The following is a 13,398-nucleotide window of genomic DNA, read 5'->3' on the forward strand; positions in this document are numbered from 1 at the left end:
GGTAGACAAAATCGCCTAACATATTAACAGAGATGCCAGGTAAATTGTATCAAGATGGTCAAAAGACCATTTGTACACAACTAGAACTGAACCTAATCTCTCTCCCCGCCCCCACACCACTTGCCAATTCCTCAAGTTAAGAAATGAAGGCTGCAGAAAGAGTCCAACAACTAGGTACAATTAGTGTTGCCATTTAGTTACTTATTTTACTGCCCCTGTGCCATCACTGATACGTTTAAAAAAAGAAATATTCTCTGGCGTGGAGATAACATGATGGAAAAGGATTTCCTGCTTGATTTCTGCATGCACATAAAGTCTCTTTGGAAGGCAGGGCCAGTAAAAAAAAACACAAAAAAACATTGGCAGGACTTACAATTCACAATGCAGATTTCTGCCATTTCTCCATGCACACTAGAGTTCTATCAGTTTTTATTCCAGCAGCTCTCCCTCCTGAATCCATGGGGCTACTTTTTAAACACTCCAAGTTTAAGGGATTGGGATGAAAATTGCTGAAAGAGAAACTGAGCAAAATCTGAAGTGTGACAGCCCACAACCACTTGGACCCCGCACGTATCTCCCTACTGGATTGCAGCCATTGGCTTGTCAGATGTTCCTGCTAAGCTGAGTGCAGTCTGTGGCTCATAAACATTCATGGTGTGCAAACAGAGCAAATTCAGATCTACCGCTGATATCAAGAGTTGACCCTCCTCTCCAAGAAAAGAAGGGGGCAAATACTTATTCTGTACATAATTCTACAGGGGTGGGGAAGAGGACATAGGTCATCCAGTAAGCTCTAGTAGTACTTTTGAGAGTAACACACAGTTAAAAGGAGGAAACGAAGAAAACTTTTATGTGGCACACAGACATATATACACTCTCTCCTGGTGTAAACCGGCAAGACATCACGTCTTCCTTTCAAGACCATTGACATCTGCCTGACCCAGCTTCTCTCTCCAAATAAATGACATTAAAGGTGAACTCAAGAAGGCATGCAGCTTAGAAAATCACCACCCACCATAAAACTCTGCCCGACCATATGAAAATTTTCGTCGTTGGTGGTGCCAACCCACAACCATACTGCACATGTTTCCTTAGCTGTGCATGTGGCACTGCAAGCATATGGCATATGTCAGGAGGTTAACACATGATGAATGCCTTGTTAATCCTCCTATCACAGGGAGGATGTTGTTATAGTGTAATTAGGAATGCTTTGGTGAAATAGGCAAATTAGGCTGTACTATAGTGATGGATTGTGGGTCATCGTCATTTTTGTGTGTGTGATCTAACAAATTATTACCATTATTATTTTATTTCTTTATCATGTAGGATCTCATTCTGTAAATTGCAATAAGGTGATTTTCCTTGCCCTAACCCCGCTCCTATAGACGATACTTTCGTAACAGTTCAGATTGCCAAGGGTGCTTCCTTTCTGGAAACCTGTCTGGGATTTTGATCTTGAGGAAATCCTGGATGCATTTTTCTAACTCTTCCTCAATCGAGAGCTTTTCTTTCGCCGATTTTTTTTTACTAGAGTTGGATTCCCTAGAGCCGGAAGTTAGAGTTCGGAGCAGGTCGCTTTTCCTCCGGATTTCGGACTGCTGAAGTAGCTGCACCGGGCCTTTCTTGACTGGCCTATCCAGAGTCTGTATATTGGACTGGCGGGTGACCGGGCCACAGATGACAGTCTCTTGAGGGGAGCTGGCTTCTGACTGGCTGTCGCAGCTCGAGGTGGAGAGTTCATTGCAGGAGGTTCCACTTTCTCCTTCTTTGTCGCCTTTGCCATTTTTACAGCAGCAGTCACAGTGTGATGAAGACCATCTTGAAGGCTCTCCTGGAAATAGAAACAGAGAACATGGTAAGGACATGCTGCTGTAGACCTGGCAAGATTCAGAGAGACATACAGTGCAGCTTTCATTCATATGCTTTTAAAAAAGCACTATGTCATCGCCACATAGTGAATATATTGGCAGGATAAATGGAGCACACAAATGAGAACTGAGGCTCTTCTGGGAAGAAAAATTACTGGTCTTTGAGGTTTGTAATCAGCCAGCTGGAAAGCCTCTAGCATTAAACACACACACAACGCAAACCAATGTTTATGACTGAAATCCCCTGACCAGTTACATGCATTTAGGTTCTACTGCAATCAATAGGATTTAAGTGTGTGTAAGTGGGTGCAGCACCGAAGACTAAATATGTCTTAATTGGTTTCTTGATTTGTCATTTAAAAATGCTTAGTTGAAGATGTGCCCAAAGTAATAATCTATGGCTAGAAGTAAAAACTAGAACAGTTTTTTTAAAGGAAAAACTAGAACAGTTTTTTTAAAGAAAAATAATAAAGGAAAAATAAAGGGGGGGAAATCGTTTGCCTTCTGAATGAAATACTGAGCTAATGATGGATTTAAAATGTCATCTGTCTTTGGAGAGAACATAATCATCACTCCCAACCTGTGGGGACCATAACCATCATTCAAATCAAGCCAAATATAATTTAGTTTGCTGAGTAGCAGCTTCTTAACAGAGACACATCATCTGCAAGAGAAACTGGGGCACAGTTTCCAGAGATGCAAATGAGGGGACGGGATGCCACTTTTGCCTTTCTGTATTGAGAAATAAAGCCAGTTTCTAAACTTCTGCCACACTCTTGTGTGATTAAAATAAACAGAATTTAGAGTGGGTTATGCAAACAGGAACAGGCTTTAGACATTAGGAGCAGGAAATAGGTTTACCCCCTTCCCCATTCTCTGGGACATCTTTTTCCTTTCTTCTATATTTATGGAGTGCAGTAAGGGCAGAACCTGACTGCCATCCCTTGTATCAAGGGGCCCCCTACATGATATCAGAGACTTCGTAAGCAACACAGAGACACCATCCATAATGACAGACCTTCACTGTTATTTTCTAAAGTAAGTAATAGCCCAATCCTATGAATCTCTACTCAGAGGCAAGTCCCACTAATTTCAATGGGAATTATTCATATAAGACTGCAGACCAGACCATCCCAGGTGGGATTTAAAAACATAACCATCTCCAAAGGGATATACAGTAATGATCAACAGATAATCAAACAAAAATCCCTTATATTATTTTTGGGGTGTCCAGCTCTGATTTCAAAGCAAGATCTCATTCAGCTGCCAAGTGAGAGGTGGGTTTTCTGAGCTGCAGTGGCAAAGGGGATTTGTACTTCACTGTAGGACTGCCTAGTGGCATCAGGAGGACTTATGCTTGGCGTATGTTTCTTGTGTCATCTGAAAATCACAAACTGACAAAGACTATTTGGAACAGGTGTTCTGGAGAGAACCATGCTGGCACCAAGAATGGCAATTTGGACAGGCCTTAGTGAAGAAAATTGAAATTTCCCTTTCCTTCTGAACAGAAGCTTTTCATTGCCAATGGGTGCTAATGTTCTGAAACATTTGTATAGATAAGAGTTGTTGGCCTCTTGACTTAAGATTGTTATGCCTTTTTCTAAGGGTTTCTGTGCATATTTGTGCATTTTAACTTATTTTTTAGCAAACCACTTAAGCCCCTAGATGACGGGTCACTAATGTGGTGGCCTGCAGATGTCATTGGACTACAACTTAAATCACCCCTCTCCATTGGCCATGCTGGCTGGGCAGATGGGAGATGGAGTCCAACAACTGGGGCACATGCAAGTTGAAAGGCACCACACGGGCTACTGCTGTCTTTGATCTTCATCTTCTCCATATATAGAATATTTACATGGACAAGGGAAGACAAGAGGGGAGATGAACTGCACCACTAGTCCTGTCCCCAATAACATGCACCCTCCTGTCCCCCCCCCCGTCCTTTGTGAAGTCTGGAAAGGGGTGTTTGACTTGTGCACATGTATAAGTACCTCATATGTTTACACACAGTTAAGCATCCTTTTTCAGACCTTTGGGGTCTATGTGCAATGGATTTGGGTGCAGCAGTGTAATCCCACTCCTCCCGTCTCCATCCATGCATTGTACATAGAAAGAAGGTGTGAGGACAGTTTGAACTGAAGGTGTCTCATCTCATTGAGACCATTTAAAGCAGTTAGATGCAAAACCTTGCTTCCTTAGGAACAAAAACCTCCTTGTGCCAGTCTGAAGAAATTCTTCAGAATATCCAGGGCATTTTTCTTCTCTCAAGACTTCATTGCACAGCCTATCTACAGCTGTTAGGTACATAGTTAAATACAAATCAAGCGGCTGATCCTTTTCCCCCCTCATGAAAAGGCAACTGCAGTGGAGCGAAACATGACTTTGTGAGCTCCTAGAGTGCTCATGCATTTTTGAAATATGTGCACTGCATATATATATATATATATATATATATATATATATATATATATATCCTCCCACTGCCTTCATTCCCATCTTTCTATGTCTGCAACACCTGTTAACAAAATGCCTGTGATTTACAAAAGCAGCGGAAAACAGCTTCTCTCCTCACTTCCTACTTGCTCTTCTCTGTTCATGACGAAGGAGCCCCACAGTCTGTGTACTGTGTGGCTAATTTAATTTATAGACCTGCTTTGAGAGTCCTTCTGTGTCTAGCTTGGGGGGGAAAGTCAATAATAGCTAAATTGAATCTTTTTTTTAAAAAAATCTCCCATCTCTGTAAAAGGCATTGCACACAAAGGCTTAGTTAAAAACAGATCATATGAACTTTTGAAAAATACATCTATGAGCCTTATCGATTCACAAGTCTTTAGTTTGTAGCTGACATTTTAACTCAACGGTAATTTCCCCCCACTGGAGTGACCTATTGTTTCATTGCAGAAAACAGAGCAGAGTTAGAACAATATTCAGAAATCATAGGATGATTTATTCCAAAATTTAACTGCCAACTTTCAACAGGCTAAAAAAAGAAGGTAATTCAGCAGGAGAATAACAGATAGAGATGGATGTCTTTGGGCTTTTGTCAGATATAGAACAGATATAAATCTTCTCTTGTTTTTCTCTCAGACAACAGTGCCACATCAAAAGCAAAGCAGGCATGAATGAACTTTCCGAGGTTCACTGCTAATCCATCTATTTTCCAGCTAAGAATGCAACGCTATAGAATTCCACACAATAAGCTCACCCAGTTTCTTTTCAGACCAGTATATATATTCAGGAGAATAAATGGTTAAAGTTTCATTGGACTGTGCCATTTTGGAATATATAATAATAATAATAATAATAATAATAATTTATTTGTACCCCGCCCATCTGGCTGGGTTTTCCCAGCCACTCTGGGCGGCTTCCAACAAAGATGAAAGATACACTAAAATGTCACATATTAAAAACTTCCCTGAACAGGGCTGCCTTCAGATGTCTTCTGAATGTCAGGTAGATGTTTATCGCTTTGACATCTGATGGGAGGGCGTTCCACAGGGCGGGCGCCACTACCGAGAAGGCCTTCTGCCTGGTTCCCTGTAACTTGGCCTCTCGCAGTGAGGGAACCGCCAGAAGGCCCTCGGAGCTGGACCTCAGTGTCCAGGCAGAACGATGGGGGAGGAGACGCTCCTTCAGATATACTGGACCAAGGCCGTTTAGGGCTTTAAAGGTCAGCACCAACACTTTGAATTGTGCTCGGAAACGTACTGGGAGCCAATGTAGGTCTTTCAAGACCGGTGTTATATGGTCTCGGCGGCCGCTCCCAGTCACCAGTCTAGCTGCCGCATTCTGGATTAGTTGTAGTTTCCGGGTCACCTTCAAAGGTAGCCCCACGTAGAGCGCATTGCAGTAGTCCAAGCGGGAGATAACCAGAGCATGTACCACTCTGGTGAGACAGTCTGCAGGCAGATAGGGTCTCAGCCTACGTACCAGATGGAGCTGGTAAACAGCTGCCCTGGATACAGATTTGGCCTGTGCCTCCATGGAGAGCTGTGAGTCCAAAATGACTCCCAGGCTGCGCACCTGGTCCTTCAGGGGCACAGTTACCCCATTCAGGACCAGGGAATCCTCCACACCTGCCCGCCTCCTGTCCCCCAAAAACAGTACTTCTGTCTTGTCAGGATTCAACCTCAATCTGTTAGCCGCCATCCATCCTCCAACCGCTTCCAGACACTCACACAGGACCTTCACCGCCTTCACTGGTTCTGATTTAAAAGAGAGGTAGAGCTGGGTATCATCCGCATACTGATGAACACCCAGCCCAAACCTCCTGATGATCTCTCCCAGTGGCTGCATGTAAATGTTGAAAAGCATGGGGGAGAGGACAGAACCCTGAGGCACCCCACAAGTGAGAGCCCAGGGGTCTGAACACTCATCCCCCCCCACCACTTTCTGAACACGGCCCAGGAGGAAGGAGCGGAACCACTGTATGACAGTGCCCCCAGCTCCCAGCCCCTCAAGACGGTCCAGAAGGATGTTATGGTCGATGGTATCAAACGCCGCTGAGAGAGGGGATCCAAATGGTCCGCTTCTTCCAGGCGTGCCTAGAGTTGTTCAGCAACCACTCACTCAATCACCTTGCCCAAGAATGGGAGATTTGAGACTGGGCGATAATTGGCCATCGTGGCCGCATCTAAAGATGTTTTTTTAAGAAGCGGTTTAATAACCGCCTCTTTCAGCGGGTCTGGGAAGGCTCCCTCACGGAGGGAAGCATTCACCACCCCACGAAGCCCATCGCCCAGTCCTTCCCGGCTGGATTTTATAAGCCAGGATGGGCAAGGATCCAGGAGACAGGTGGTTGGCTTCACTCGTCCAAGCAGCCTGTCCACATCCTCGGAGGTAACAGATTGGAATTGATCCCACACAACTTGACTAGACAGGACTCTAGCACTCTCCCGCCATGGCCCTGCTCCCACGGTGGAGTCTACTTCTTCCCGAATCTGAGCGATTTTATCTGCAAAAAACTTTGCAAAATCATTGCAGGAGATCATGTGGCCCGTACTGGGCCCCAATGTCGCAGGTGGTTCTGCTAAATTGTGAACCACCTGAAAAAGTCTCCTGCTGCTGTTTTCTGCAGATGCAATAGAGGCGGAAAAGAAATTCTTCTTCACCGTCGCTATCGCCACTTGGTAGGCTCGACGTTGAGCTCTAACCTGTGTCCGGTCAGATTCAGAATGAGTTATCCGCCACCGGCGCTCTAGCCGTCTCAACGATTGTTTCATTGCCCTCAGATCCGTGGAAAACCACGGGGCTCTCCGGGCTCCATGCAATCGGAGAGGGCGCTTCGGAGCCAAACAGTCAATAGCCCTGGTTAACTGCACATTCCAGCGGGCCACCAGGGAATCAGCTGAAAGGCCATCAACATGGGATAAAGCATCCCCTACCACTCTCTGGAAACCATTTGGATCCATTAAGTGGCGGGGGCGGACCATCCGAATCGGTCCCACCTCCCTGCAGAGGGGATGGGTCGCAGAGAAGTCCAGTTGCACCAAGAAGTGATCTGACCATGGCACTTCTTTCGTTTCGCTTTTACTTAGTGTCAGATCACCAATATCCATAGAGGTAAACACCAGGTCCAAGGCATGTCCGCGGCTATGGGTTGGGCCAGACTTATTCAGGGACAGCCCCATGGAGGCCATGCTTTCCACGAAGTCCCGAGCGGCCCCTTGTAAGGTCGTGTCAGCATGGATGTTAAAATCCCCTAGGACAACCAAGCTAGGTGTCTCCAGGAGAACATCCGCCACAACCTGAAGCAGCTCGGGCAGGGAATCCTTGGTGCAGCGGGGAGCTCGGTACACCAAAAGGAATCCTGTACTGCCCCTATTGCCCAACTTCCAGAGCATGCACTCGGAAAACTGGGTCTTCCCAATAGGACGCCAGGTGCAAACTAATGACTTCCTAAAAATCACTGCAACCCCCCCTCCCCGCCCACATGACCTGGGTTGCTGTGCGTAAGAGAAACCTGGTGGACAAGCAGCGGCAAGGACAGGCCCATCTGCTTCATCCAACCAAGTCTCTGTCACACATGCCAGGTCAAGTCCTCCATCCATGATCAAGTCATGGATGGCAGTGGTCTTATGAATCATTGACCTGGCATTGCACAGCAACACTTTCAGGTCATGTGGGTATCCCTGGCTGATTCTAGTATCCATCCGGTCAGGACCAGACCCGGAGGCAGGGATAGTCCTCAGACAATGACTAAACCTGCCTCCTCTGTAATGACATGGTCTGGTCTTAGCGTAACTCCTCCTCCTACCCGTGATCACTGAGATCGGTTGTCCCAGTGCATCCCCCCCTGTGGAACATGCCCCAACCATTTTGTTGGCTGGGACCTACTCCCCAGCAGCCCTGACCCCTCCCCTTAAGAACAAAATAACACCTTAAAAAAAAAACCAAAAAAACCCAATACAAACAAAAAACAATAAAAATTACAAAAACATAAAATCAAACAAATTCCCAGGCCCAATAAACATCCATCCCACCCCCACCCCCACCCCACATACAAAAAATTCAAAAGAAAATTTTTAAAAACATTTTAAAAGCACTCTGCACCCCTCCAGCAGTAACAGCAACTGTCCTAGTGAGACCCGTCAGGCCCTGCCCTGGGCCAGATGGTGAGTGGCACATGTATGAAGTGTTGCATGACTGAAAGCTTCACCACATCAGAAACATTCCACGTTTTGTAGCAGAAGTAATAACTTCTCAGTGTAAGAGCTAGGCTGAAGTAGTTTCCACGATATACTGCTTTTCTACGGATAGGTCCCACTTGCTACCCAACCCATAGGGGAAGCTTTCAAACATGCCATCCTCCCACTTTTAGTATGAAATGCTATAGTCCAGTAAAATCTTTACCACGTGATTCTGCTGAATGTATAAACTGGCCTTGCAGCACTGGGCCACAACAGAAGGAAAATTCTAGTCCCTTGATGTTCCTGCTCTTCTGCAAGTGGATTGTTCCTTAAAATAATACACAGTGTCTTTATAAGCACAATAGTGACTCTAATCCAGAAATCTAATCCAGAAGCATGCACAGAAATGGGGCGAGCCCATTGTGGGCTGTATGGCAGGAGGTGCTACACAAGTGCACATCATTATGGTTTCTTTCACCGTTGTAGCAACACTCCTTTGGATCATAGCCACCTATGCTCATAACAATAATTCCTAAGAGATCCTGGTTATGTGATCTTAGAAACCATCAAATGAAACACTATTCATATTTGCATATGTATTTTGCCTTGAAGCACCAGAAATCTACCATAAACATTTGGACAGAACCATATATTTTGATCAACAGACACAAAGATGGTATCCTACATGTTTTAAAAAATAGATCTGATGTAAACCACTTCATCCCAAATGGTCCTCAAGCCAGGGTTGCCATATGTCCTCTTTTTCCATGGCATGTCCTCTTTTTCATGGGTAGAGTCGTCATAGCAATCTATAGTTAAAAGTAGAAGTCAGCAAACGTGTCCTCTTTTTTTCCCTTCAAAATATGGCAACCCTATGCATTTTTTCTGAACTGAAGCCAAGCATTTCAGGATAAAATGGTTGATTATTGTTTATACAAAAGCACTTACATAAGAAAATATGTAATTATGATGCATATATTAACTGATAGACAAGTTTTATGGTGAGATCTGTTGACTGTATCAACAGATTGATTGATTGACTGACTTTATTTATTCTGTTAAAGCACAAAACCATTCTAAGGGAAGGGAATGCCACACAAAGCATAGTTGCATAAGCTGTAAAGCTATTTTGTAGCCTTGATTATTCCTATTTTCACGATTCAGTTCTTCAGTCTGCATAATCGAGATAAATAATCCCCCCCCTCAGTTTAATCCATTTGACTGAATTTAAAGCCTATGCACTCACAACTCTAGCACACCCCATAACAATTTACTTCCTTTATGCCATTAGATCGCCCATTTGATGGGGATAAACCTGACATCAAATGTTATTAAGCCATGTTTACATTTAGTTCTTCTTACTGGCCATTGTAAGATTGGTCACAAATAGTCACATGGTTATAGTTCTCTCTGTTGGATGGCTAAAACCCTTTAAGTGCAAGGCAAACAACCCAACCTGATGAAGAATTGTGGGGGTGGTTTTTTTGTGTGGGGCGTGCTTTTTCACTTCATGTATTTGTAAATGCATGAAACTTTCAAAATCCATAAATAATTTAATGAGGGAGCTGCACACTTCAGTGCCTATGTAGGCCAAGTAAGTGATGTGTGCAGAATCAGAGTCTAAACCAAAAATCACAGGAAATGGCTTCATACCCACATACTGTTCCTGTGCTTACACATTGCCCAATATCAGCGTCCTTATCTACTCCCAGAAAGTTTCTCACTTTAGTCCCTAAATCCCAGTGCCTTCATCGTGATATTGGCCATTGCAACGAACCAAAGTAAAAAAGAAGAAAAAGAAGAAGGTTCAATACTGCTTGAGTCAAAGAAAACAATAATGATAGTGTCTGCAAGCAAGTCATCATTTCCTTTCCAGTATCCAGGCATCTGCTTGGACACATTATGTGATTCCAATTTCATATGACCATGGTGAACTGAGGTGTGTAGCACTTCTCAGGGTCAACCCCATCTTTAGGCAGAATAAGGCAAGGGACAACAGGAAGAGAGGGTGGGGTGCTGGAGTTGCACGTGCCTTGTGGCTTGCCCTACGTCCACTAAACTCTCCTGCTGCCCTCAGGCAGAGAATGGGGATTCTGTTCTGTCCTGTTGATGCAAGATTCAGCTGCTAATCCAGTCAGCATAAGTGCATAGAAGGGTGGGGGTATAATTTTGCCTCAGAGAGCAAAATATCTTCCTTGGTTCTATGGGTTGATGGAGGAAATCAAACTGAATTCTTTGAGCAGGTACACTGAGTTGAACCAATGAAGTCATCCTGTAGGTGCAAGACCTTATACAATGGAATTTCTCTTTCCTCTCCCCCTACTAATGTGCTCTGGAGGATTGGGGAACCCACCCACCCCAGAACAGATTTGGGAAGTGCATGCATTGTGACTATGCGTTGTGAAAAAACCAGAGCCAACGCTAAGGCTGAGGTTCAAAGAAAAACCAGAGAACTAAAGAACACCAGGTAGATAAAAGAAGCTCAAGAGACCCAGCACTTAGCCGATATCATGATGCACAGAGTTTCTTTAAAGCCACAAAGACCATACAGTGGAACCTCGACTTACAACTGCCTCTTCTTGCAGACATTCCAAGTTGCGACCATGGCAAACCCGGAAGTAAACACCGGGTTTGCCACAATTTGCACATGCGCAGAAGCAGCTTCTGCCATCTGCACATGCACAGAAGCACACTGCTGCCGAATGTGCACGCACACAATGACGCCTCTACTAGTGTCCGGTTTCGCCCAGTGGACGGGCCTCCGGAACGGATTATGGTCGTAAGTAGAGGTTACACTGTATATGGGCCAATAAATCATGGCATATGCCGCCTACATTCAGCAGATGGTACCACACTTCTAAAAGATAAAGAAGCTATTGCACTGCACTGGAAAGAACATTGCCAGCATCTCCTTAACCGCAACTCCCCTGTAGCTGCTGAGGTCCTCTCACAAATTTTGCAAAAACAAATTAGAGACAAGCTTGTAGTATCTCCAAATCTGGGAGAGTTGTGTACAGCTATTTACCAAATGAAAAACAACAAAGCCGGCGGACCTGATGGGATACCTGCTGAAGTCTTCAAAGTGGGCAGAATTGAACTTACACAACAATTTCACATGTTCATCGAAAAAATCTGGGAGAGGAGATCCCAGCAGACTTTAGAGATGCCAAAATTATCAACCTTTTTAAAAAAGGAAATCGAGTGGATTGCGGAAACTATCAAGGCATCTCCATATTAGCTGTGGCCTGGAAAATTCTTGCAAGGATCTTAGCAAACCATCTCCTAACAGGCTACCCTTCCTGAATCCCAAAATGGTTTTAAACCTTCCAGGTGGACAGTGGACATGATTTTCACTGCTTGACAGCTTCAAGAAAAAACGCAGAGAGCAAAACCAACCCCTGTATATCGTGTTTATTGATCTGACTAAGGCCTTCGACACTGTAAATTGTAATGCCCTGTGGACTGTCCTTCTAAAATTGGCTGTCCAGATAAATTTGTGAACATCCTTTGGCTCCTCCATGATAATATGACAACAACGATCGCAGATAACAATGGCTCTCAAAGCGAACCATTCACAGCAGGATCAGGTGTTAAACAGGGTTGTGTTATCGCCCCAACTCTATTTATTATTTTCATTGCCATGATCCTACACTTTGTTGAAGGGAAACTCCCCACTGGGGTGGAAATCATATATCAAACAGATGGAAAGCTCTTTAATTTGAGTAGGCTCAAAGCAAAGAGTAAAGTTCCCATGCCTTCCATCATAGAGCTTCAGTATGCTGATGACAACGTAGTGTGTGCACACTCAGAGGATGAGCTCCAAACCATCCTAAATATCTTCACAGAAAATCACCCCTCTGCAGCACTACAAATCCAACTCAATGGTGTAACATTTCTCCTACCTGGGCAGTTACCTTTCCACAAGGTACAACACTGATGCCAAAATCCAGCATCGTCTGAGCTCTGCGAGTGCAGCTTTCTCCCGATTGAAGTGCAGAGTGTTTGAGGACCGGGATATTCTCAGGGAAACCAAAATGCTTGTTTACAAAGCTATTGTACTACCAACCTCACTGTATGCTTGTGAAACATGGACCACTTATAAACACCATCTCCATCTCCTTGAAAGATTCCATCAATGGTGTCTCTGAAAATTTTTACACATCACTTGGGAAGACAGGCGAACTAATGCCAGTGTACTAGAAGAAGCAAAGATCACCAGTGTTGAAACAATTATTCTTCAACATCAACTTTGTTGGACTGGTCATCTTGTTTGGATGCCTGATTATTGTCTTCCAAAGCAACTACTCTATTCCAAACTTAAAAATGGAAAGTGTAATGCTGGTGGTCAACAAAAGAGTTTTAAAGACTCTCTCAAGGCAAATCTTAAAAAATGTAGTATAAACACCAACAACTGGGTAACACTGGCTTGCAAGCGCTCCAATAGGAGAACAGTCTTTACCAAAGGTGTAATGGACTTTGAAGACAATGGAACGCAGGACGAAAGGGAGAAACATGCTAAGAGGAAGGCACATTTGGCAAACCCTCACTGTGATCAACTCCTGTCCGGAAACCTATGTCCCCATTGCAGGGACATGTGGATCCAGAATTAGCCTCCACAGTCACTTAGGGACTCACTGTTAAGACCGTGTTCATGGAAGACAATCTTACTCGGCTATGAGTGATCACCAAAGAAAGGTAGGGAACCCAACCACTCCAGAACAGATTTGGAAAGTGCATGCATTGTGCACTTGGGAGGAGTTCCATTGTGTGAACAAGATACAACCCATTCAATGGCTATGAATGAAAGGGTATCCTCAGTAGTGGCACCTCAGTTATGGAATCCTCTCCCTAGAGAAGTACATTAATCTCTCCTTGGAACCAGACAGTTTTATTTCCCCAAG

General features: G+C 44.3%; 1 protein-coding gene across 1 annotated transcript in view; it reads right to left on the minus strand.

Moving 5' to 3' along the window:
- Positions 1 to 249: 249 nt before the first annotated feature.
- The window catches only part of KCTD16 (potassium channel tetramerization domain containing 16), a 147,581-nt gene continuing 134,432 nt past the window's right edge, over positions 250 to 13,398 (minus strand). Inside the window, exon 3 of the mRNA XM_053376687.1 lies at positions 250 to 1,831. Coding sequence (XP_053232662.1) covers positions 1,380 to 1,831 — 452 coding nt within the window. The 3' untranslated portion in view covers positions 250 to 1,379. The remainder of the gene's footprint in view (positions 1,832 to 13,398) is intronic.

This window comes from Podarcis raffonei, chromosome 2 (genome assembly GCF_027172205.1).
Source record: "Podarcis raffonei isolate rPodRaf1 chromosome 2, rPodRaf1.pri, whole genome shotgun sequence".
NCBI lineage: Eukaryota > Metazoa > Chordata > Lepidosauria > Squamata > Lacertidae > Podarcis > Podarcis raffonei.